The following is a 26,619-nucleotide window of genomic DNA, read 5'->3' on the forward strand; positions in this document are numbered from 1 at the left end:
CCCCAAAAGGAGAAGGACGGTGGGGAAAAAAAGACTCCCAGGTAACAAAGAGGGGAGCAAATTCTGGTTAGTTGTGCTCTACCTACTGAGAACGGGGTCTCAGCTGTCCATTATTAACAAGTTAAAAGGAAAGAAGCTGAAACTCAAACTGGAGAGTCCGGCGTCCACGCGCCTCAAGCAGTCTCTTTCTCTTTGTTTTTAAACGCTACTGTAGTGTTGTTTTTCGCTGTCTGAAAGGACCACAGCGTCTAAAACACTGATTGTCATCCTCAGTGGGAGAACAGGTTTCCAATTTCATCAGCTGGAACAAAATTGTGTGTGTATACTTGGCTTAAAACGCTAGAGAAAACGCGGCCTTCCCAGGGCAGCGCTTTTTCTGGGCGGACAGTAAGCCAACAATTCGCCCAAGAGTTTGACTCTCCTTGTTCCTGGCTGGCTCATTCATCTCTCGGGAGAATCTTCCAGGTGGAGCTACTGTAGTCCGTCAGACTGGGGGAGGGGTCACTATGTTCTTGAGGGGCTCCGAAGTTCCCAGCTAAGACCGCAGAGCATACCTGCTGGCTAAGGGACTGAGCCCGCGGGTAGCCTGGGTGCGAATTGCCTTTTGGGGGCGAAATGGGCACAGGCACCCACCCGTTCCGCTGGCTTCCGGCGGCTGGAGGAGGGCGTTGGAGAGAGTTTTTTTGAGATCTTCTCCTGGGGAAAGCTCAGAAAAGGGAGAAACAGCTCAGAGAGAGCACGCGGGCCACCAGCGACTCTCCTCACCTTAACCCTGACCCCGCTGTCCCTGTCAACGCCACCTACCCCACCAGAGAAGGGCAGAATGCGCGCGGTGACAGCCGGGTCCGAAGCGCAGCGCAGGCCCCGGCTGGTGCCTTCCCTGATGGGGCCCCGGGCCGCGCGTAGGGAAGAGGCTGCTGCCAGGCCCAGGGCCACCGGCCAAGGGGAAAACGTCCGACCAGGCCCGGCCGAAGAAGGGGAGTGCCGGCCCCGCAGGCCCGGGACTCTAGGAACCAGGGCCGCTCTCCTCGACGGTCGACGTTCTAGCGACAAGCGGGGGAAGAGACGCCTTCTCTGGCCCGCACTCCTCCGCCAAGGGCGCCGGTGAAAAGCACAGATCCGAAAGCCGAGGCCAAGGCCTCAGGAAGCAAAGGAGACGGGACGTATTTGAAGCAAGAAGGGCAGTAGGGACCAGGCGGCGGAGCCTAGGCCGCCTTCCGACTGGGCTCCGAGGCCCCAGGCAGCTGCCCTGGACCCAAAGCGCGTTGTCCGAGAACCCGAGGACCTTCACACCTCTGGCCCCGCGGGGCTCAGCGAAGGGCCAGGACCTGTTCACCTCGCCGCGCCCGGGCCTCTCCAACCCGGCAGTCGTGCGTCCGAGGTCACCTACGTGCCTCGCCCAGAATTTAGCTCCGCTCCACCACTCAAAGCGCGAGACCGGGGCTTCGGCCGGGGAGGTGGCTCTGGGGACACTAGGTGATGTCAGGTTATTGTCCCGCGAAGCTCAGGCTCCCGCCTCCTCGACTGGTCCTTCGAGGACAGTCTCGCAGCCTCTGTTCTCAAGGTCTCCGCGGGCCGGGCCACCAGGCTCCGCGCCTGGAGCTGAGCTGTGATGGGGAACCCGCGCGCGATTCTCTGCGAACTGGTGGAGAAGAGGCCCGGCCAGGGCTGGCAGGAGAGAGCAGCGGCGCCCAGACCCGCCGCGCCTCGGCAGGGCAGAGCAGCAAGAACTGCCACTGGAGTCTGCGGGCGGCGGGAGGAGCTCCCCCAGGTTTCTGCAGCCCGAGTCGCGCGACATGGAAGTCTTTGGATTCCCAGGACCTGGAGTTCTGCCTGCAGACTTGACCAAAGGCCTCCGGGCAGGGGAGGCGGTAGGAGTGAAGCCCCCTTCAGCCGCAGCCGCTGCCCGAGTCGCGGCGGCGGAGCAGAGGAAGGGTGACTCTGCGTGGGTTCAGTGCCAGGTGCCCGACTGGCCCTCAGGGTGCGGGAGAGAGAGGCGTTAACGAGGGTCACCGCACAGCAAATAGACTTCGCCCATAAACGTCAATGCCAATGCCTCTTCCTGGAATTTTCTTTCCACTTCAGCTCGGGGTCACCACCAAGCTGTCCTTGCCTGGAGAACTGGTTCAAGACCCGCAGCGCCATGTCCCGGCGGCGCCAGTCTCCTTGCCGGCAGCTCGTAGGGCTTCGAGCGCTAACTGCCAGCCAAGTCTCTTTGCCTCCGAATATTTAGGAAGCTTCGTTCTCAGCCAAGAGGTCAAGACGAGCAGGCAGCTGGGACCCGAACAATTTGTGTGTTCAGATTTAAAACGTCGGGGGAAAAAACCGCCCTATTTTTTTTTTCCATTTTACTTGGCAAAAGGCTGTAAGGTTTCCTCCTAAAAACACTATTTATAAGCCGTTGTTCATTACTTTTGGCTATCATTAAGAAAACTGCAGAGGAGAAACGAAAAGTTGCTTTTGATTCAGTTAAACTGCAAGGCGGAGAAGATAAATTGGAGGTCCCTTAACAGCTGGTCCTCGAAGATTTCCTCAAGGAAAAAAAATGTGGTTAGTTCCCCCCAATGATCTCTCTAAAATGATTGCCAAGAAAACTCACAGCAGTATCCAGCTTTCTCGCCTCTTCCTGCTTGTCCCTAGTTTAGCCAGACTGAGCCGGTGATGGCGGAGGAAGGCATATTGTGCAATTTCTTATTAAACACATCTGGAATATGCGCACTCTGAATCGAGTGCCAGGGATTTTACAAAGAGTTTATGACTGCGACAGAAAATTGTCCTTTTAACGAGTTTACAAGCAGTAATCACAGGGGTTTTTACAGAACTGGCCCACTCTGCTCCTCACCAGATCTGCAGACATTTCTTTCCAAGATTCACCAACCAAGGGAGCAGGAAGTGGGCCCGGGTGCCCAGGGAGACAGATCTTCCACGAGTCTAAAATTATACCAAGCAGAGCTGGAAGAGTGGGGGGTAGTCATCGGAGTAGGAAGAGAGGGCATGTAAGAAATTAAAGTAATTGGCCCTTCCTTATTTTCCAGGGAGATTTCCGCGGTGTCCTTTGAAGCCTGTCAGGGTCATTGAAAGCTATCTTTGTGCAGGGTGTTTGTTTTGGGGAGTGAATGTGAAGAATGTGTGGAGATCCCCTGTGAGAGCCCCTCCTGCAGAGGGTGGCATTTCTCCGTGGCCCAAGACATGGAGAATAAACACCCTAGTGACTTAAATAAACACCAACTTAATGATCCAAAACACTAACAAGGGAGATTGGGACCCTGAGCTCCCAATCCAAATGATGGTCTCCCAGCGGCTGTGTGCACATCTGTCCATCACTGAGGGGGAAAAATGACTTTATAAGTAAAAGTGACTACAGTTAAGTACAGTGATCCTTTCTCCTTTGAACTCAGTCAAAGCTATTTGACATTTTAAAAAACCTCATAATAAGATAGGCCTAAATTCTGCTCCCCACCCCATACACACACCTCACTCTCCTAGCTCAGGACAGAAAAGATAGGAAAGAGTAAGAAAGAAATGAATACATTAATAGTGATACAGATGGGGGAAAGTCAAAATTATGAAACTGTCATGTCAGAAAATAAATAGACTCTCTCTGGGGAGCAATACTTTTACAAAGCACAAGCAAGCCAATCCTGTTATCCTGAGTAGAATTTTAATAAATAATGCCATTTGTTTCACTAAATTTAAAAGCTAAATACAAAGATACATCATTTTTGCCCCAGGCAAAAATAATATAGAGCCTACATGATTACTGGGATTTTTCTGGACACTATCCGGCAGCAGTGCAAAGAGCTCCTGTCCTACTGGTCTGCTTTCTATTTATACAGATTAATTCACAATGTTGTTATCCTTGTTCAAGTGCCCCCCTTTTCTTCCCAAGCACATAAATTATTTTACTTTCACAGACTTGTTATAAATTCGTTAATACAAAAGGGTTGAGTTCACATATGAACGCGGTGGAGAAGAGCTAGTGGTAAACAAAACTGCATATCTAAATAATAAAAAAAAAAATAAATATCCCAAAGCTAGCTTCACTCTTTTTCTGTCACATAATCAATTCAGTCACCATTCTTGGTTCAGGTGGTGGCCTTCAAAGTACCCTGCAATTCACAACAACCATTAAGTAAGAAAGCTTTAAAAAAGGGGGGGGGGCAATGACAGCAATGCACAACTCACCTTTCAGAAACAGAATCGTACTCCTGGTGTTCTACTAAGTTTTAATTTAGACTGATTTAGGTACAATAGAAAAGAAACCTGAAAACACATGCTGTTTTAGTAACAAATACCAGGTTGCCAGATTTGTCATATATTTTTGCAGGCTAGAAACTAGGAACAAGGGAAACCCTTAACAGGAGTAGGCTACAGATATGAAAGCTTCAAGGGCATGAGAAGTTATGGCATTCAGGAAAGTGTTGTGGGGTTTTGTTTTTTTTTTCACATTGGTACATTTCTAAAGTTTGCCATTAAAAAAAAAAAAACCAAGAAAACAAACAACAACCAAAAACCCCCACTAAATTTGACAAAAATAGTTGTATTACTAATGGTCACTGCTATTTCTAACTGCCTTACACAGAGAGCATTAAGACATTTAGGCACTTGTTTTTTTTTTCCCCTAATACTGTTCTTTCATTTTAATCTACATAAAAGTGTTTAACACTAAATAATGAAAAATGTAAACTTAATTTTTCCCCATCAAAAAGTTGTAAAATCATATTTTTTCTATTCACCTTAAGAATGCAACCAGTTCCTCCCGGCTGGAGGGTCTTATTTTCACTATTTTGACTTCTCTCTCTCTTTCTTCATTTCCTTTTCCTCTTTCCAAAAAGACTTTTCCATAAATAAATTAAAAGGAAATATTTAAAATCCAGTTGATTTGTAATTCCCATTCACTGAAAAAAAGAAAGAAAAGCTACTGAAGCTGGCACATGGATTGCCCAGAACCGAGACTGGGTGACTGGGTGCTTTTGTTTGTTTGGGTTTTTTTGGTTTTTGGTTTTTGGTTTTTGTTTTCCTGATCTCTGCACTGAGATGGGAAATGCAAGAGTCGGAGAGAAGAAGGCGACTAAGCTTGAGATTGTTGTTGATTTTGAGTTTTAAAAAGATATTTGTGAAACTCCACCATTCCTTTATGCGCAGAGAACCCCAGAAACAAGCTGCAAAAATGTTCCTGATTTCTATTTACAGGTGTCCCTAGTCACTGCTTCCAGGCCCAGTCCCTCCCCACTTAAGACCCCAAGTCCACCAGACTGGAGGTGAGGGGGCCCAGCAGGGAGTCCTGGAGCTGATGCTGGTGGGCTTGCAGGCTGTGGCTGGGCTGCGAGGCCGTTAAGCCAGGGAGAGAATAGTTTGAGCTCCTGGCGTGGCCCATATTGCCCTGCAGCAGAAGTACCGAGTTCTGGTCTGGACTTTGGGGAGGTGAGAATTCTTCTTCTGAGCTGGACATGAGCGGCTTGCCCCCTTCCAGAGGAGAGAGTTGATTCTGCTTGTTGGAGGAGGAGTTATTGTTTTCGGTGTTCTCCCTAAGAAATAGAGGACAACACCATATGGTTAAAAAAAAAAAAAAAAAAGTAGGTTACAAAAAGTGTGAGTGGAGAGAGGAGAGCTGGAAGGAGGAAAGGGCCATTGTGCAATCAGTCATATACCCAAATGGAGGAGCTGTGCCCTCCCACCCATCCCAAGGGTCCTCGGAGAAGTGAGGAGGCAGAGGAGAAATGGAGAACTACAGACAGAGCAAGTGGGGAGCCAGGTCCTTTCCTCTTCCATATTTTAGAAAGCCAGATCAGTAGGACTTACTTGAAAAACAAAAATTATTTTCAAAATTTTGTTCAAGCAGTTATTTTTTTTAATACCTCTCCACTAGCACCACATTTAGAAGTAATTAAGTTTGAAAGTCTTCCAACAAAGGGTTGTTGGTGATAAAGAAAATGATCAGAGGACAAACAGAGCCCCACGCGCAGATGTCTAGAGTGAATCAAGTCAATTGTCCTGTTCCCATCTGAGGAAACAATTAAACGTCGAGTTTCCCCTGCCCCTGCCCGGAGGCTGTGGTTTCAGAGGCACAAGACAGGTCATGGGAAGTGGTGTCCGGAGCTGCCCGGTGACCTGAGTAAACACAGGGAGCGCAGCCAGTCTCTCCGATTTCATCAGGGAGTGGGCCCTCAGGCCTGGCTTATAGGACGGCCTTTTTGTAACTAAAGTCTAACTGGAACCGTATATTGTCCCTGTCCCCGTGTTAGTCGCTCAGTCCTGAGTCCGTCACAGGCCGCTCTCAAACCCCTGTCGGACATCCACAACAGCGCACCGTTTCCCAGCAGAGGAAACTTCGAGAGCCCGCACAGCCCGAGCCGGTGCGGCGTGCCCGGGCGTCGGTCCGGATGCTCGGTGCTGGTAAACCGGAGGATGTCGAAGCGCTGGCCGCTTCCGCCTTCAGAGCGCTGGCCCGTCCTCCTCGACCCCAGCGCCTGCCAGTCTCCCCCTTTCTCTCCGAGCCCTGCCCTCGCAGTCTCTCGCCCACTGCAGCTGAGAGGATCCAGGCTCCGTGCTGTTCCACCAAGAGGGGACTGCAGAGGCGACATCTGCGGCCCCCTGACTCGGAAGCGAACAAAGGAAACCCAGCCCTCCCGGGCGCTCAGGTTTCCCCCAAAACTCCTCGGCTTCCCGGAGCGCCCTCGCCGCCGCCGTTGCCTCCCCGCGCTCTTCCGAATCTCGTTCGGAAACTCTACAGCAAATGGATGGAGCCGGGCCAGGTGGACGCGGGTGTTCGCGCGAGGAGGGCGGAGGCGGAGACGGGTTAAAATAAGCTCGCCTTCTGCGTGCCAGAGAAAAGTCTGCGACTGGAGACCCCTTCCCCATCCCGGGCGGCGGCGCGGACCGCCAGACCCACCCGCCGCGGCCCCGGGACACGCGCGAGGCAGCAGGAAGAGGAGCAATTCTTTCTGGGCGTGGGGCACCAGATAATGCAGCGCCAGCTCTTCCAAAGCCCGATTTTCTGTGAATTTCTTTTGAAAGCTCCTCCCTAGTACACAACTAGCGCGGAATGAAGCGGCGACCTCTCGCCCAAAAGCCTACCAGGAGAGAGCTAGAAAGGAACGCGGCGGGAGTGGGGGCAGAGCAGACGTCTCAGACCAGCTCCACCCCTCTGGGGACCAAAAGGACAGAGGTTCGCTACCCTCAGCCCCCACCGAACCCCTTTCCTCGAGACACCAATCAACACTTCCCTTGTAGTGGATCTTGAAACTCACTCCGCACCCCCACCCCCACTCATCACCCCAGCCAACCAGGGAGGCATGAAAAACAAACCTAGCGCCAGTATTTCCTATGACACTCACACCCCAAGAAACCCACGCGCGGGCGCTCAAATCAAATGACTCCCCATCCCTAGCAAGCGATCGCAGAGTTCATGAACTTTGCTGCAGTACCGCGGAAGCCTGGGCGCCGCCCCGCGGACGGGCTCCAGCCGGCCGGGAGGACGCGGTGGCGGGTGCCAGCGGGGGCGAGAAGGGGGCGAGAAGGGGTAAGGAAGGCTTCCCGGGGTCGCCCGCGCAGCGGGAAGCACGCCGCGTACCTTTCCTTGGCCTCGGCGGCCCGGTCTCTTTGCCTCCGGTTCTTAAACCAGTTGCTGACCTGGGTGGTGGTGAGCCCAGTGGCCTCGGCCAGCTCCCGCTTCTCACGAGGCGAGGGGTACGGATTGTGCGCGTACCACTCCCGCAGCACACCCCGGGACTTCTCTTTGAAGCAGTAGCTGGTCTCCTCGCCATCCCAGATGGTGCGCGGCAGCGGGAATTTTCGGCGCACCCGATATTTGCCCACCGCGCCCAGCGGCCGGCCGCGCAGCTTCTCGGCCTCTACGTAGTGCGCCTTCAGCCACAGTTGCTGCAGCTTGGGATGGTTGTGTGGCGAGAACTGGTGGCTCTCCAGGATCTTGTAGAGCTCGCGGAAGTTCCCGCGGTGGAAGGCAACCACGGCCTTGGCCTTGAGCACGCTTTCGTTCTTGTGCAGGTGGTCGCAGGCGGGGAGCGACCACAGGAACCTGCCCAGACGCTCCAGGTTCCCGCCTTGCTGCAGAACTTCGCACACGCACGCCACTTGCTCCTGCGTGAAGCCGAACGACGGCAGCATCGACATGGCTGGGGCCTGCCGAGGTGCACTGCCCGGGCGCACGCGGCAGGGAGCAGCGCCGAAAAGTCAGGGGGCGGCAGCTTCAGAGAGGGGGGCGCAGCTGCTCCTAACCCCCTTCCTAGGATTTCCGCAGGCGAAAAAGCTGGTCGAAATTTAGGGCTGGGCGGCCGAGGAAGAAGGAGGAGGGGGGCGCGCTGTACACTCAGCGGCCGGCTCTCTCCGCAGCCTTTTGGGCCTCTCTGGCTCCGGCCTCCCGCCGGGTTGATGCTGCTCGTTGCCGGGGAACTTGGTTTCTGTTCTCCCCGCAGCTGCCTTAAAGCGCGCAGCGTCCCCGGCGCGCTGATTGGCTACGGGCGGCGCCTATCCGGGGCTGGCCAGCCCGCGCGCCGCTGGGCCAGGCAGCGAGGCCGCGCCGCCCTGCGCGGGGAGGGCGCGGCAGTGGAGCCCGGGATAGGGAGTGGTGGGAGGAGAAGGACCCTGAGAGGTGGGAAGCAGGGTGAGAGGGGGGAGGAGAGAGCTGGGCTGTCCAGGGGCGGGGGATGAGTGGGTGAGCGCGTCAGGACCCTGCAACGTGAGCCCCCTCTCCAGTGTCACCTAAGGGCAGCCGTGCACATCTCTGCACAAATCAATGACTCCAGACCGTATAATTCCTCTCCTCTCCCTCCGTACCCCTGTCCCTCGCAGACTTGCCCTTTCCCGGTGAGCTCATATTTAATTACCTTAATGTTGGAATGAATAAATAATGGATTGATGAATAGCTTAGGGAACGCGATAAATAATACAAGATTAGAGCTGGGCTCCGGGCTGCAGCCTCTGGAAGAGTGGCTTCTCCCCGGCTGACTTCAGCTCTAGGAGCCTAATTTCCTCCACCGTTCTTCCTCGTTCCCACCGCCCTCCAAAGGGCACAAGTATTCCCGGGGGATAGCTCTTCCCTCATTTTCAAGAGGCCGCTACTATCTGGGACTATGCGAAGAGCTGTTTAGTGCATTGTTGCTGAGCAAATAAAGATTCTGAGGGCTCATTTGTGATTTGGTATCTTAATGTTCTGTGGTTTAAGCAGGCAGCCTTTTGGACTCAGTTTCCCCACTGGCGGTTTGCGTTTTCCAAGGCCACCTCTGCTACAAGGAATGTCAAGAAGCTTTACTTGCTATTAGCAAAAATGCTTTGGGGCCCTCCTACGAAAGGCGCTGGAAGGGGTGTAAATTAAATAAAACTGTGTCCGGCTCCAATAGCCATCTGATTGTAACCTAATCCTTGCCCTGCTCTGAGAGGGACACTGCCCTCAAAGCCAGGATGACAGAGGCTCCAGGAAGATTAAATAAAGAGGGGTGTGTGTGTGTGTGTGTGTGTGTGTGTGTGTGTGTGTGTGTAGGTTGCAATGCTGGCCTATTTTACTGCCAGGGAAGGAGATATGTCCTGCAATTTCAGTCCCATCATCTGTTATTTTGTGTATATGTGGAGAATGTTTAGTAAAACTGTACAAACAAATGAAGCTGTAATTATCTTAAGCCTCATTTGCACACCTTGTTCCAAAGCAATTATTAAAAAGATTTTGAAAACAATTAGCATCTCTAAACAAAGATAATCTATTGTCAGTAGCTGAGACTGGCAGCAGATAAGAACAATGCGGGAAGATAAGGGGAGCAGAATGGTAGAAGGAGAATGACTTTATAACTATACTTATCTCTGATTAGATAAGTTCAAAACAGAATCTTAAGTACACTTCAAAAATGCTTTTGATTTAAATGCATCCTCTTAGTGAATCCGAAGAAAAAACTGTAGGCTCTTTAAACTTTCTTGTCTTCTTCAAATGTTTTGATTACAAGAGCCAGAGCCCAGCTCCACAGAACCATTTATATATTAAGACATAAGTGGGAGAAGGAGCACTGCATAGGTTTCCCCTTGTATTATTTATATGGTTTCAAAATAATGTGCCCAGTTCAGTGCACCCTGAAGCATTTTAAACTCATGAAGGGCTTCACCTTCTTGGCTGTTTCTCCAGAGATTCCAAGTAGAGAGAAGCTGCCTCTCCCCTGAACTTCCACACAATGCATTTTTTTGCATCCTTAAAATTCTGCAGTATCCTATGCAATTAGACCTTGGAAATAGTGCTGATATTTCATTACCTTTAGAGTTATTTTTTTTTAAATGCATTTGATGGGTGCATAGTATTTCTTTTCTTTCTTCTTTTTCTCTTCTATTTCTTTCTTCTCTCTCTCTCTCTCTCTCTCCCTCTTTGGTGCATATTATTTCAAAAGAGCCCCTACCATATGGTGTGCCCAATGACTTTACCTTCTAAACTGGAAGCCTGGCACGGCTGAGCCCAAGTCCATGTGTCTGGTAATTTTCCCTCGCTGTCTTATTTTAGTGCTCATGATGTTTCAGATGAAGTCTTAAGGAGCTGCAGTGTACTGCCAGAAGGAACGTCTCTGCTTGGAATAGTCTTATTGACATGGCAGCTGTGTGAAGACCAGAGCAGAGGCTTAAATTCTGCACTAAAAATCAGTTAATCCGTGCTGGCTTCGGCAGCACATATACTAAAATGAGTTCATACCCTCAAGACTGGAGCAAGTGCGTAGAATTAAATGTGTGTGTAGGAGGTGGAGGGTCTGTACGTAAAAGCCACGTCTCTTAAAAAGACAAACGGCAAGTTGTGTATGGGGTGTACTTTATAATTAACAATTTTGTATGAGGAAATGAGGCGTAACTTGGACTAATAAGGGCAGGTATAAATTTACAGGGGATGACGAGGAGCAGAAAGATGGCAATTAGACACCAATATGATCACCTTTTTTCTGCTTCCTCCAGACCTCTCTGCCCACTTTTCGTCTTTCTTCAAACGGAACAAGGACTCGAGGACGTCGGCGACAACTGGGGAGATGACCACGTGGGTGCCGCGAGTGCGGGCACCAGGTTGATGAGATGTGGTGCTAGTCCTCAGAGGCCATACCGGGGCCGCCAGCCCTTCTCCTGGCGTTTAATCCAATAGATTGCGGAACTAGAAAGGAGAAGTGCTATCCGCTTTGTACCAATGAGCCTACCTACTATTTCGATCCCTTGGTTAGGGAAACCAATTGTTATAAATGTTAATTGTTGGCTCGGATATATAAGGTTTCCCAAAATGGAGCCTTTCAGCGAAAACCACTAAAAGAGGTAAAATGACATGAATTTACAAACCACATAAACCAAATGATCCATTTTAAATCGCACACAGAAAGGTTTGAGTTGTTCTAGTAACTTAAAACCTTTGCTGTCAATGCAAATCACACGAAAAACAGAGATGCGTCGGAGATTTAAAGGGAACGAACAAGTATAGTTGCTGCCATCACTCCTTCCCGGCGGCTCCCGAGGGTAACGCGGCCGGTGACCGGCGCCCGACGCCAGGTTTCGGCTCTTCTGTGCCTCCTCTGTGCAGGTAACCGCCGGGTGCGTACAACTGGTTTATGGAGAAGGCCAGTGCCCTAGTTGCTGGTGGGGTTTCTCGGCTTGGTCGTTACAAGGCCTTGGTTTAAAAACCTCTTTGTGGAGCCCACTTACTTCCCTTCTGGCTTGTAGAGAGATGCTTTGGGGCTCCCGGCCAGCTTTCCTGGCATTCCTTCGCCATCGAGAACTGCAGAGGGAATCCTACTCTACCTACAGATATTTGGAAGGGAAGAGCATCGCGAGGGGTTTCTTCAACAAATTAGCGTCGTCGCTCTAGGGCACTGCGGAGACTCCCCAAATCCTGGCTGCAATGACCACATTCATCTTTTTCCTCTGCTTGGCTGGAAACTCCGGGTGCCCTCGACCCTTGGGATCCCGGGCTCCGACGGCCAGCGCGGCGCCGGAGCAGCCGCCCACCTGCCTCCTGGGGGACCGTGCTCCCCGCGAGGTCTGAATAGGCCCAGGACTCAGGCAGGGAGATTTGCGGACCCCGGGAAGAGAAACTCAAAACCAGTCCATTAGTAAATGAGTTTTGTGTTGTCAAGGTTCTTTCCCATCCACTTGCTGTTCTGAAAAATAGATCACGTTTCGTTATCTTTAGTGGGAATCTGCAACGTGACACCGGATCCGCGCGGGCCCCCGCCTCTCCCCCTCCCTCCTTTCCAACCTCGTTCAGCAAGGCCAAGGGGAGCCGGCCGGCCTCCTCGGCTTATTTCTGAACAATGAAGATTTGTCTGTTCCCCTAATATATTTATGTATGTATGGAAGGAGGGAGTTTTCTCCTGGAAGCGGGAAGCTGAGAGCAGAGCCTCCCGCTTCCTTGGTGAGAAAATCCAGCGCCAGCCCAAGACTCCGGGAGACCGCCCCCCCCCTCCGCCCACACCTGGACAAACAGAGTCGGCTGCTGCTGAAAACCCTGCAGCCCCGCGCGACTCCTGCAAGTACAGGCTCCACATTGTCCCAGGGGCGGGGAAGGGAGAGGAAGACCAGCACTGACAGACAACGCTACGAGGGAACTCAAAGTGGACAACAGGGCTGGGATGTGTGGTTGGAGAGCTCTTGCTCCCCTGTGTGTGTCCTTCCACGCCTGGTCTCTATGTGTCCCTCTGACTTCTCTTTTCAGTCTGAATGCGGAAACTCGTTTATTTTGTGCGCGAACCTCCTCGTTTCTCATTTCTCGTTCAATCTCTCTTATCTCTCTCACCCTCTCTCCCTCTTTCCCTCACAGCCTCAATCTCATTGTTCCGTTTCTTTCTGTCCCTGTCTGTCTCTTTCTCTGTCCCTGTCCCTCCTGCCCCTCCTGCCCCCCCACCACCACCACGCACACACCCCTCTCCGGATCTCTGCATTTCTCTCGCTCCCGGTCCTCTCCCTTCCGCAAGGCTCTGGGCGCCTGCGCCTGCTTCTTTCTGCGGCGGACCTGAGGTTTCACAGACAGAGGGTGCTGGTGCGGGACAAGTAAACTCTAAAGTGCGGGCAGCGGCGTCGCGCTCATCCCGGAGACCAGCTAAGCGGAGCGGTGGCGTCGCCAAAACGTGGGGAAGCTGGTGGGTAGGGCGGAAGAAGGTGGGCTGGCCACCTGGAGGAAAAGGGCCCTCTTTAGCTGCATTCTGAGAAGGCTGTGGCTCGGGGATTAGCCAATCACGGCATCTGAGAAGATGCCACTCAACATCAGCTGGCAAGCACCTTTCTAGAAAATGAAGGGGAGTAATACCAGAATCCATTCTTAAGAATTTAAGACACTGTTGTCACCTCTATTAATATCGCCTTAGTGCAAGTTTACAAAGAATACTTAAGAGTCCTTATCCTCCATTGAATTTCCAATCAACTTTGTTCTCAACTAATGTACATCCTGAATACCGCATCTGTCTAAGCTAAGAAGAATTTCCTTTGGGGAGGTGAAAGCCTGCAGCTCCTCCTGTTCAGAGGAAAGTGCTAGTGACGGTAATGCAGGGTGACACTAAATAAACAGTTAGGGTGGACTGGAAAGATGGAGTTAATTATCCAGTGAGCTGCATTTCAGCCCAGACCATCAGGGGCTGATTTGTTTTGGCTCATAGTCCGAGAAAGGAGACAAACCACTCTTCTCTACATCTCTTAGGGATCCTGATCACTGGTGTCCCAAACAAAACAAAAAACAAAAGCCACTACTTAGGTATCACTATTTCAATTAAAATCTGGGTTTTTACACCTCTACAGACTCTGCAGAAAATATCCACTCGGTTACTCCCTAGCCCTGGAGAGAAGACCCAAAGTGACCCGAAATTGCACTCCTCAAATCCGGGCTTTTTTTTTTTTTTTTTTTTTTTTAAGAGGCCCGCTGGTAAGGAAAGCGAACATCCAGCATCCCCACCCAATCTCTTCACTTAGAGTCTCCCAATTTTATGTAACTACATGTTTATAAAAACTAAGATGTTGGCCTGGTTTTCACGATGGTTTTACTCCTCCCCCGCCCCCCAAAAAATCAGGCTTCATGAAATTTAAGATGCAATTAGATTTATTGTTTGCGTGATTCACTGACTATCCGGTTTCTTCAGGTAAGCCTGCACTTATATATAAATCCTAGTAACTTAAAACTTCTCCCTCCCCACTTTACTCTTCCCTCCCTCCGCTCAGCCCCCTCCTCCCCGGCACTTTCTGATATTAATAATCCCCGGCTGCCCCTCTTTCCGGGTCATTACGGTACTGCTGGTCTCTAATCAATCCTAATGCGATGGCAATTGGAGTCCCTGATGACTGCGGCTCGGGTTTCTTGTAATGGCTCTACCACATTTTCCTGGACCTCCTCCTTTAACCTGAGATGCCAGGGGGACGAGTCCCTTCTCGGCTGCTGATTACTTCAAGATGTGGGGGCTGGTTTGAGCCGAACGAGAGAGAGACACCCGCACAGCGTGGCTACCACTGTGGGCTGGGCGGCTGGGGTGAGCAAAGGCGGCTGCACACGCGGCGCCGGCACCCAAACGCCTTTTGCTACTCTCTTTTTTCTTTTCTCCCCGTTTTCCAGGCCCGAACTCACCCTCGCGGACAGAGACGAAGATTCTTAAAAGCCTTTTTCCCCCCTTTTTTTTCTTTTTTTCCCTTCTCCCGGTACGGAGATGCTTCGTGGTCTCTGGGCCTCTACAGTTCTCGCAGGTTCCCAAAATGCAGCGTCCGCCTGGGCTCCGAGGCCAGGCCTGACCCTTGCTCCGAGTGAAAGCCTCTCCCTATTTCTTGAGAGCCAGCTCTCTTTGCTTGTAGTTATTTTCTCCCAGTGCAATTCCCTTCTCCCCAATTTTAGTGTACTTGTCCCGAAGAGGAAAAGGAGTCTTACCCATCTTTCTCGCTGACCCTCGACGTCTCTTGCCTTCGTTACTCCAGTTGTGCCTGAAGCTTTCAACCGGTTGCTGATCTAAAGCCAAGGTTTCTCTCCCAACCTCTGAGGATCCATCGCTCAGAATCTTTAACCTCTAGGGACAAAGGCCCAACATTTCTTTTTGGCTGATGCCATTGGGAGAGACCACCAAGAGTTGGAACTTGCGCCGGACCTCCTTCTTCCCCCCACGAAATCTCGCTAGCTTCCCCTGCCCTGGTCCAGGCCCCGCAGCGAGATGGTCAGCACCGTCTCGGCATTTGTATTCTTCCATTTCTCAGCCTAAAGCCATTTAGCGTAACCCGAGCCCAGGATAATTGCCACGTTTCTGCCGCGATACTTCTAAAACCAAGATAATGCTTCTGAATTGCGGAAGAAAGTGCTGTGGACAAATTGGGCGCTGAGCTGCCGAGATGGATCGCTTTGTTAGGGCGGCCGGTGGTTTGCGACTCAATTAGTGCATTTCTGAGAGCAGCTTGCGCTCTGGAGCCGGGTCAGCTCGAGGGGAGCTACCCCGGTGGCTCCCGGGCGCAAGAAGTTTGCGGGAGTGTGGGGGGTAAAAGTTCAGTCCTTTACCTGCGTCGTTGAGAATCCACGCCAAAGGAAATGGTTTTGCAGTTCCACACGAATACATTGTTTGGGTTCTAAAGGATCCAGATTTTTGTGGACAGAAGCTTGATTGCCTCTGCTACCGAATGGGCCGAGTGGCATTTGTCTGATGCACTAGTCCTCTGAGCTTTGCGGAAAGAAATACTGGGTGGAGGGAGCTGGAAAGATGCCCACTCACTCAGGCCGCTCCGCGCGTCTCGCCCTCCACCCCCCCCCTCGCTTGGGTTTGGATTTTGCAACAACTTTTCTAACACCGGGGCTGTGCCCTTCTGCAAGCCCGCAGGGTGAGGCTTGCAGAACTCCCAGACCGCGAGGGACGCGTTTAGGACTTGGAACAAGGCTATAAGAAGTTTCCTTGCATCCACTCAAGTTCACTCGCCACCTTCCCATCACCCGGCTTGCAGGCCCAGGTCCACCTTTGGCGGGCCCATCTGGGCGACCGGGATAAGACGTTCTGCCAGGTGCGCGCGCGCGCGTCCAAGTCGTGGCGCGCGCGCAGTGGAGAGCTCACAGCCCCGCCCGCCCGCGGGCAGTGCCTAGGCCTGGGAGTCAGGCCTCTCTCCGGTCCTGCCGCCTGTGCCAGGAACCCTTCCCCGGGGCCACGCGAGAGCTCTCGGGCGCCGCGTATGCGCCGGGGACAGATCCGCCTAGTGCTGCAGCCAGAGGTCGGGTGTTCCTGCCCGGCCAAGCTCAGGCCTCGGACCCCGCCGCTGTCTTGGGTTGCTCCCCGAGGCGATTATTGGGACCGAGAAGCGCAGGGTCGTGAAGGAGGGGACTGGGCTGAGGAGGGCAGGGGCAAAAAGCAGGCGCGCGGAGGTCAGCGGAGCAGGGAGGGGATGCAGGCGGACGGCGGGCGCGGCCGCAGGAGAGAGAGGGCGCTGTCTTCCTGGCAAAGGCGGCAGGAACTGAAACAAAAAGAAAAGAGAAGCTGCCGACTGAGTCCCCCGGGTGAGGGCCGCGCGGCGGGGAGGGGCTAGGTTGGCAGGGCGGGCTCTCGACCCACCGCAGGGGAACCGCCTGCCTGCCGTGGACCTCCCAGCACCGACTAGCCCCGAGCCGGACTTGCAAGAAAGGGATCTTTCCTGGGTTCCTTTAGCTTTCCCCACAGTCGCCTTCCTTCAGGGCCATCCTTCCCTCAGAGGACTGGAGGTGTTGGGTAGGGTTGGTCAGGCTTCACTGACGACTGAGGTGCCCCAGTTTCCCCCGAGGCGAGCAGGGAGCGGAGCGAATCCGGATCCCCTGACCGCCGCGGGGCCGGCTTTTCGGTTTCCAGAGTTCTCCAGAAGGAAACCCGGACGCCAAGCCATCTTCTCTCGAAGCGCCATCGCAAGTGGCCTCACCTGGTCTGGCCGCGCCTTCCCCCGGAACAACGAAGACAAGACCCTTGGGTTCACTGTCACCAGTTAGCCGGGGCGCACACTCAGAGACCAGGGGCTCCCGAAGATGACTGCTATCAACCATTCCCCACTCAGACCCACAAATCTTAAAACTGAATTTATATGAATTCAAGAGAAAGTGCTATCCCTCCATTCCAAAAGTACATACTTCTCTGTCATCTACGAACGATAATGTGTTCTTGTCTTTCCCTGCTCGTAACAAAGAAGGCAAAGCAAACCAAAAGGATCCCAAATTCCCTCAACTTCGGTCTTGAGAGGTCCCACTGTTTTAACAGATGTAGTAGTTAAAAGGCCCTCCTGCTTTTTACATAGATGACCAGAATAGAACCTCTCCTTACACGTCCACCACAGTCTCAAGCTCCTGTCTCCATGTGAATTTCTCGGGGAGCGGAGACTCTTCCATAGCCCTTCCAGCAGAATTTAGGTGGCCCTGTAGTTCCGCCTTTGGCAAGAGAGCAATTTCCTAGGAGTAACTGGGTGGGCTGGCTGCAGTCCGCCTGCCTCTTCATATTGAGAAACGCTTCTCTTGTGGGAACGTCTGTTTCTATTCATCCGATTTTCTAATTTCTTTGATCAGCTTAAATATTTTCTTGGCAAACGGAAATTGACCATGCCATGAATATGATAACAACCTGCTTGAAAAAAAGCTATTTTGTTTCCAAGCAGCAGGGGGAAAGGGGGCGGAGGGAAAGAGCTGGCTGGTTAGGAATGCCTGTAACAGATTTCTGCACAGACGTCTTTGCAGCCTGAAACAGCTTTGTGAAGCTGCCTTTTCCCCCAATATAGTTTCTTCCCTTTCTCTCCTCCCCTCAGATAAACACACACCTGGCCTCCTAAAAGTCTTTGATAGTCTTTATAAAAAAAAATAGAACTTCAATAGACGCCTCTGGAGAATTTCCCTTTAAAACATAGATGAAAGGCAAGGTTAATACAATGTTCTCTTAATCCCTTTGCCTTCTGAGTCAAAATAAATATTTTCTTCTGCATATGATTGTACATCCTGCCATTTGGTTGTGGCTATAAGCAAATCGACCGGTAATAAAAGTGTTTTGAGGCTGTGTATTAAATGCAGCTCTCTTGAAAGCAAGGAGATGGTGAGGGAGAGAGGGAGGAGTCTTACTTCACAGGCAAGAGTTGGTGGGTTTCTGAAAAAGCTGCAAGAAAAGGACCTTTCACCTCTCATTAGTGATGGCATCAGTGCTCGGGCAGAGTGGAGCTGAGGTCATGTTACATATGGCTCACAGTCTGCTCTGCACTTGAAACGTCAGCTTTGAAATTTTAGAGAGGGGAAAGGTCATCTTTAATAAGCTAAAGTCTGGGGCTCCCATTGCCCTCCTCACAAACTGGGTGGGTGTCCATATGCTTCAAACCTTCTGCACAAGTTTTTTTTTATTATTATTATTAAATTTGTAGTTTTAAGCTGATTTTTGTTTCACATCTTCATTTAAGTCGCAATGTTTTTGGCTGTTAATACTCCAAAAGGACTTTCATTTTTATAGCAACCCTGTCATCTTTCCTTTTCTTTTTATGTAATCATAAAACCGTCTGTTCTGAGTGATAGCTTTTAGAACTCAACTTCCCAGGAGAAATGAAGTGTATCTGTCCATCTGCATACATGGATCCAGACATGTGTGCTATAGGGTTACTCTTCCCGGTGGGTAATTTAGACTTCACTCTTATACACTCCGTAATTTACGGAACCTTCAAAACATTAAAACTTTCGTATTATGTCAAAGCTCTAGTTTCTGAAAACTTCCTGGGTACTACCAAAATTTTTCATGCCCGTTACTGAAATTTCACATTTTATTTTTACCATGTGGGGGAAACTCTCAAATTAGAATGTACTGATTCTTCCATAAGGCTTAAAGTTAAGGTTACCTGACATGCTATAATGGTAGATACAGTACTGGAAAAAAAAAGTGCTAATATCTTACTTCCTTGTTCAGAAAATATTAGGAACATTTGTGAGTGTTTAATCCTCAGATTTGTTCAAGAAGTGGTCAACCAAACCCAAGCCACTGAACTATACTCAGATCTCTTTGTGTCACTGTCAAGATGGATATAAATTTTTTTTTTCCATGTAACTCTGCAAGGAACTTCTCGATAGTGACTCAGTTCCAAAACTTTTTCTCCATGTGGGCCCCCTGTCCAAGAGAGTAGCCCTACCACATCAATACATGCATTCCTCACTTTCTTTTCTTTATATCTCTCAATCTTTTGAGTCTGTTTATCATAGATCCCAGATTTGGGTTTTTTTTCAGGGTTTTTTCCTTCCTTTGCATAAAACTTACATATTATATTATTGTAAAATAAACTTTATAAGAAGGTAAATTCTACACCTAAGGTGGGGCTCAAACTCAGGACTCCTGAAATCGAGTCACATGCTCTAACTGAATGAGCCAGCCTGGGACCTCCTGTCCTTATTAAATAAACTTTAAAATATAAGACAACTAGGTATGGTAATCAGGATCAAATAGTAGACTTGATTTTTAGAAGTTTCTTCTCCCACTCTGCAAACTGAAAACATGAGAACTATCTTCGAACATCCTTTTGAGCAAATAAGGGTTCCTCATTATTAAGGAATTTAATGATTGTGATACCCGGATAAGTATTAGTTTTGCTTTGTTTCTAGTTGGAGTCTCAAAAAAATCCTTAATTTTGGATTAGCAAAAATTTAGAAGAACAATCCACAAACTAGCAACTGAAGCTATAGCTGAGTAGAATGATTTCACAGTCATGAATGACATCAAGTAAATAATTTATTTCTAATCACTTTCCTACATTAGGGTCTCCTGCTAATAAGCGAGTGGACTTTGTAATACTTCAGCTCATCCAAAGCACTTGAGGCTTTAATGGCCCAAATGGTTTATTAAGTTCAATCAATCTAGTCGATAGAAAGTCAAGATAAAGATGTAAACACTATATAGTCTTAGGGAATGTATATGTATTTGGGAGGGTGGTAATGTTGCTTTTTCTGTTTGTTTGGGGTTTTTTTGACTAAACTTTAAAGCTTCTGAAAGCACTCCAGGAAAATTTAAGAGCTGATTATGTCACCCAGTAAGCCTGAAAAACAAGAAGTGAAATATTTCCATAGGCAGATTCATCACTGACAGGTCAATAGCTCATTAAAGGCTTATAAAAGGAATACTAATAATTTACATTTTTTATGGGATTCCTCGCTCAAGAAACTTTAACATTTTACAAGCCTGATCTCACTCATTTTCTCAGAACTTTAGGAGATGTTATCCTTATTGCAAAGAGTAATTATCCCTATTATAAAAATATGGCAAAGAGGTTGTATAATTTGCCTGCGGAATTATAATTCAGAGGCAGTGTGAGGATAAGAGCTATGTATCTTGGTTCCTTCCCAATTTGCTTTCCCAAAAAGCACATTTCCAGAAAGAACTCGATGACTAAAGTGGTTTAGATTTAATGAGTTCTTGGAAATTTTTATTTTCCTTAAGATAAACTCTAAAATTCAGATTCCAGACTTGTGAGAAATTTCATAAATGTCTTTAAGTTATCAAGAAAAAGAAAATATTACATGAAGTGGCCTCAGTCCATATAGACCTGGTAGTTCTTTCACCCTGTCTGGAAATAAGCAATAGTCTTAGTTGGTACAAATGTCATGTGGGAGGAGACATACAGATTACAGAACCATGAGGTAATTACTACAGCTTAACTGTCCCACAGAGAAACTATTAAGTGTTTATAAACAGGGTTACAATAGAATGCGTATTCTATGACGAGATTGGCCTGTACTTTCAATGCTTATCATTTTTTTCTTTGGCTTATTTAAGAGAATATTAGAAATTCCAGAAAATTAAGGATTTAATTCATCTTAAGGGCAGTGTTTCACAAACTTAGTGGGCAAGCAAATTACCTGACGCACTTGTAAAAATTCAGCTTACAGGACCCTACCCCCAGAGTTTTTGATTCCTTAGGTTTTAAGTGAAACCTTGGAATCTGCATTTTAACAAGCACCCTGGGTGATTTTAATGCAACTGATTTATGGGCTTTTCTTCGAGGATAAACATTCAGTCTACCTGAGGTAGGAGTTTTTGTTTTTTTTTTTAAAGGAAGGTTTTATCAGCATGAATAAAGTTTAAATTCCAAATTTTGACCTAGCCAGAATTTACTCTTCTCTGTACAATTTCAAAAGAGGATCTTTAGATTAGGTTTTTGCTGGTGGGAAGGATTTCTGGGTCTCTGGAGAGTTTCGTTGGCATTAAAACGTTTCTGGGTGCCTGGGTGGCTCATTTGGCTAAGCGTCTGCCTTCAGCTCAGGTCATAATCTCAGGGTCCTAGGGTTGAGCCCCACCTTGGGTTCCCTGCTCCTTGGGGAGTCTGCTTTTCCCTCTCCCTCTGCCTGCTGCTGCCCCTCCCTATGCTCCCTCTCTCTATCTCTCTCTGTCAAATAAGTAAATAAAATATTTAAAACAGAGTGTTTAAAAATAAAAAATAAAATCTAGCTAGTAATTAGATAGAAATTTCTGTTTTGGCTAGTAATTTGTAGCAAGTGATTAGATAGAAATTGTCCTCTTTAAGAGACTGCTTCTGCTGAATGTGTTAGCAGAGAAGTGGCACCAGACCAGAAGAATAAGACAAGAAGGAAAAATCTTTGAGGAAAATCTAAGCACCAGTCACAAAAATAAAGCAAATCTCATCAGCCAAAGAACAGTGCCTAGGAGTGTGACAGAGAACAAGGAGCCACTATTGCCTCCTGAATGCCATCTGAAAAACCAAAAGGCTTTTTTAAAACATTTCTCAGTGTGCATGACCCCTTAGAATAGTGTAACCCAAATGGGCCCCAATCCCTTAAGATCTGCAAGAAATGAAGATGCTCTAGAGAGTTGGCACAGTATGATACAAGGAATGGAAAATACAATTTAGGAGGAAATGAAAAATAGTTGTCTATACTTCAGATAGTGGCCATTTGTTGCTTATGAAAGTATGGAAGACTTTTATAATAAATAACACAACCATATAAATTATGGCTTCTTGCTTGTAAGAGGAAGATTCAATACTGGAAAATGTTCACAATAGCAATTTATTATTTTTCTCCTTTGAAGATCATTTGAAAATGAGCTCATAGAAACACAGACACCGGACTCCTTGCCACTGAAAGGGGCCAAGAGGTCATTAGTTGAACCTGACACTCAAGGAAGCAGAATCCCTCAAAAAATGTTTTTGATGGGACAACCCCAGCGCTGCTTAAACACTTGAGTAGTGGAGAACTCACTGCCTTACCTCTCTTTCAGACGTTTCGAGCATTGTCAAAACAAGAAAGATATGAATGGTGGTAGCAAAGTCCCTTGGAATGCATGGTCCTGTACAAAGTAGATAAAATGTGAGAGAAACATGAAGGGGATCTTCTAATTATTTATTGGCCAAGTAGAAAGAATAAACTGTACTAGCTAAACTGCTTTCTCCAGTTTCCATTTTAGGCATTTATGCTGTTTGCCCACTGCCTAGTAGGCTGCTGGAGTTCACTATAGGAAAAGTAAATATTGTCATTTCAAATAAAGAACTGTTTATTATATAACAGAACAGAAGCTGCCTTCTATTTTTGAGACTCTGCTAAGTTAATTGGGGACAGTAGCCAAAGCAGCTGCCCAGGAGATGGTGTTTTCCAACAGCTACAGTCCTTCAAGCTAAACTGGGTTCACGTGTGTCTACAAAGTGGCAATCACATTGTTCTTGTCGTTGAATGTTCTTTGGCTCCTGGTGGGAATGAGTAAATGGGGGCACCATTTGTACTATTTTACCAGCTCTTTTGATGCCTGCAGGGAGAGCAAACTATTAGGCAAGACAGATCAAAGCTGAACCTGACAGCCTGCTACCAGGAATGGGAGTTAGCCCAAGACTCCTCTTAAGAAACAGGGGAAGGTTGACTTACTGCCTATTTCCATCTAACTCAGTAGTTACAAAATGTTGGTAGATTTGGGTCTGAGCTCAATTTTTTTTATAACTTCTCCACATCCACTTTGATGATTTGTCTGCTGCCCACATTTTGAGAAACATTGGTTTAAGAGCATGATAGGGAAAAGAAATGTGGGTTGAGTGTGATTTAAGATAAACACAAAGTTTTGGTTAATGAAAGAATGTTTTTCAGGAAAAATAGTTTGCACATTTTTAATGCTTTCTGTTTTTCCAGGGGCTTTTTACATCTGATGCTCACTTGTGAGGTGGACAAGGAAGCACAATATTGCTAACTCCGTTTTACAAATAAAAAAACTCAGATAATGAGTGTATAAGTGATTGGATATGTGGTAGAATGGAGGCTAGATGCCTGAGTTTTCCCAGTTTTTTAACCCACATTGTAGTCTCATTTCTAACAGGTCAAAAAATGTAGATATTCCTTAAACGTTTTAATGGATATAAGACATTTCAGGAACTTAAAAATGTTATCTAATTGGGGGCGCCTGGGTGGCTCAGTGGGTTAAAGCCTCTGCCTTCGGCTCAGATCATATCCCAGGGTCCTGGGATCGAGCCCCGCGTCGGGGAGTCTGCTTCCCTTCCTCTCTCTCTGCCTCTCTGCCTACTTGTGATCTCTCTCTGTCAAATAAATAAATAAAATCTTTAAAAAAAATTATCTAATTGTTCTCTTATGAACGGACATGTCTTTTTTTCCTCCCACCTTTTTCTTTCATAAGTGACTATCTTCACACATATATCTTTGAGTATTTGTGTGAATATTTCATTAGGGTAAATGGCTAAAAGTGAAATTGCTTAATTAAAGGGTGTGAGTTTTATTTTATTTATGTATTATTATTTAAAGATTTTATTTATTTATTTATTAGAGAGAGAGCACAAGCAGGGGGAACAGCAGGCAGAGGGAAAAGCAGGCTCCTGGCTGAGCAAGGAGAATGCTGTGGAACTTGATTCCAGGACTCCAGGATCAAGACCTGAGCCAAAGGCAGGTACTTAACCAACTGAGCCACTCAGGCATCCCAAGGGTATGAATTCTAAAATTTAGGTATATTGCTAAATTGTCTTTCAAAATGTATACCATTTGCACTCCCTTTGACAAGATACAGTAGACTGGGGGCGCCTGGGTGGCTCCGTGGGTTAAAGCCTCTGCTTTCAGCTCAGGTCATGATCCCAAGGTCCTGGGATCGAGCCCCGCATCGGGCTCTCTGCTTAGCAGGGAGCCTGCTTCCTCCTCTCTCTGACTGCCTCTCTGCCTGCTTGTAATCTCTGTCTGTCAAATAAATAAATAAAATCTTTAAAGAAAAAAAAAGATACAGTAGACTATTTTCCTTTAGATGCCTATCAATACTATTTAATCTTTGCCAATCTGATTGGGAAAATGTGACTAATTTTTAAATTTTCTTCTTGTTGTTATTAAATTATAGCATATTTTAGATTATGTCTACTGTATATATAATTAGAGAAGAAAGTGTACAAATCTGAATTATATGGCTCAGTAAGTTTTTCCATAGGTATACATCAGAGTAACCATTATGCAGATCAAAATACAAAACTTTCCCTTTACCTCAGAAAGTTATTTTTCACCGCTTCACCTACCCATCCCAGGGATAATGACTCTCTGACTTCCATAGACACCAGTTCATTTTCCCTGCCTGTTCTTGAATTGAATATAAATGAAATCAAACAGTTTTATGATGTCTTTCTCTGCTCAGTGTATCTGTGGGATTTATTGTTGTTGTATGTAGCAGTAGTTCATTCTTTTTTGTTATTGTTTTATTTTTGTAATTAAAATTTATGTATTCGAGAGAGGTGTGCATGCACAGTTGAGGGGGGTAGAGAGTGGGAGGTAGAGGGACAAGCAGACACCCTGTTGAGCTCTGAGCCTGGCTTAGAGCTCCATCTCATGACCCGGAGATCATGACCTGAGCTGAAACCAAGAGTCAGACACTCAACTGACTGAGCCACCTAGCCACCCCTTTTGTTATTGTTTCATATTCCACTATATGGCTATACTGTAGATTAGTGATCCATTCTCCTGTTGATGGACATTTGAGTTGCTTCTAGTTTTTTACTGCAATAAATGAAGCTGCTATGAACATTTTTGAACATGTCCTTCATTAGATAGATATATCTATTCATTTTTCTTAATCGCATACCTACAGTAGAATTGCTGAGTCATAGAGTGTAGCTTTAATAGATACTGCTTAATAGTTTTCTAAAGTTACACTCCCACCAGCAATTGTATGAGAATTCTACCTTCCCCATATCTTTCTCAATTTTCAGTGTTTTTATGCTTTTATATCTTAGGATTCCTGATGAATATATAATAGTAACTTGTGTTTTTAATTTGCATTCTTCTGATAAATAATGATGTTGACCATGTTTTCATATGCTTATTGGCTACTTGGATATTCCCTTTTGTGTGATGTTTGTTCATATCTTTGCCCCCCCCCCTTTTTTGGTCTTTTTTGATTTGTATGAATTCTTTGTACATTCTGGATATAACTTTTTTGTCACACAGATGGATAGCTAGCTAGCTAAAGTATTATTTTAGTTTGTGACTTGCTCCTTTATTCTCACACTGATAATTCTAACAAACAAAAGTGCTTAATTTCAATTAAATCCAATTACGTTTTTATTCTTCTTTGGTTATTGTCTTTTGTATCTCATATAAGAATCTTTGGGTTACCTGCCTGGCTCAGTTAAGAGAGTCTGAAATTCTTGATCTCATGGTCATGAGTTTGAGCCCCATGTGGAGGATAGAGTTTACTTTAAAAAAAAAAATCTTGGGGGGTTGCTGGGTGGCTTAGTTCCTTAAGCTTCTGCCTTTGGTTCAGGTCATGATCCTAGAGTCCTGGGATCAAGCCCCACATTGGGCTTCCTGCTCAGTGGGAGCCTGCTTTTCCCTCTCCCTGTCCCTCTGCCCTCCCCCTGCTCATGCTCTCACTCACTCTCATTCTGTCTCTCAAATATATAAAAAAAATCTTTTAAAAAAAACCTTTGGGGGGCGCCTGGGTGGCTCAGTGGGTTGGGCCACTGCCTTCGGCTCGGGTCATGATCTCAGGGTCCTGGGATCGAGTCCCGCATCGGGCTCTCTGCTCAGCGGGGAGCCTGCTTCCCTCTCTCTCTCTCTCTGCCTGCCTCTCCATCTACTTGTGATTTCTCTCTGTCAAATAAATAAATAAAATCTTTATAAAAAAAAAAAAAAAAAAACCTTTGGCTACCCCAAGGTCAGAAGGATGTTCTCCTATGTTTTCTTGTACAAGTTTGAATATTTTAATTTGACACTTTGGTACTTTTAATTTTGACACTTTTATATTTGTGAGCTGTCTTTAATTTTTGTCTATGGTCTAAGGAAAGAATTAAGTTTGTGAAGTTTTTTTAATCCCCATATGCATATATAATAGTTCTAGCATCACATGTTAAAACAAACAAACAAACAAATAAAGAAATAATTTTCTTCTGCAGAATTACGTTAGCACCTTAGAGAGAAGATATTTTACTAGTAAATATGTTAGACGTGGTTTTTTTATTTTTTTTATAGATAGCTTTTGTCAGATTAATAAAATTCACTTCTATTCTTAGTTTGCTGAGAAGTTTTGCCCTGAGTGGGTGTTTATTTTATCAATGCATTTTTCTGTATCTATTGAGATAATTATATGGTTTTGTTTTTTCTTCTGTTAAGTGGTGAATTACATTAATTATTTTATTTTATTTTTAAAGATTTTATTTACTTATTTGACAGAGAGATAGAGAACACAAATAGGCAGAGCAGCAGGC

At 47.2% G+C, this 26,619-nt stretch overlaps 1 protein-coding gene across 1 annotated transcript; it reads right to left on the reverse strand.

Annotated features, from left to right (window-relative positions):
- Window positions 1–678: 678 nt before the first annotated feature.
- On the reverse strand, window positions 679–8,446 carry SIX1 (SIX homeobox 1). Its single transcript, XM_032344397.1, has 2 exons — window positions 7,574–8,446; window positions 679–5,528 (listed from the first exon to the last, which is right to left on the reverse strand). The coding sequence occupies exons 1-2, from the start codon at window positions 8,131–8,133 to the stop codon at window positions 5,234–5,236; spliced, it is 855 nt and encodes a 284-aa protein (XP_032200288.1). The 5' UTR covers window positions 8,134–8,446; the 3' UTR covers window positions 679–5,233.
- Window positions 8,447–26,619: the final 18,173 nt, after the last annotated feature.

This window comes from Mustela erminea, chromosome 5, assembly GCF_009829155.1.
Source record: "Mustela erminea isolate mMusErm1 chromosome 5, mMusErm1.Pri, whole genome shotgun sequence".
NCBI lineage: Eukaryota > Metazoa > Chordata > Mammalia > Carnivora > Mustelidae > Mustela > Mustela erminea.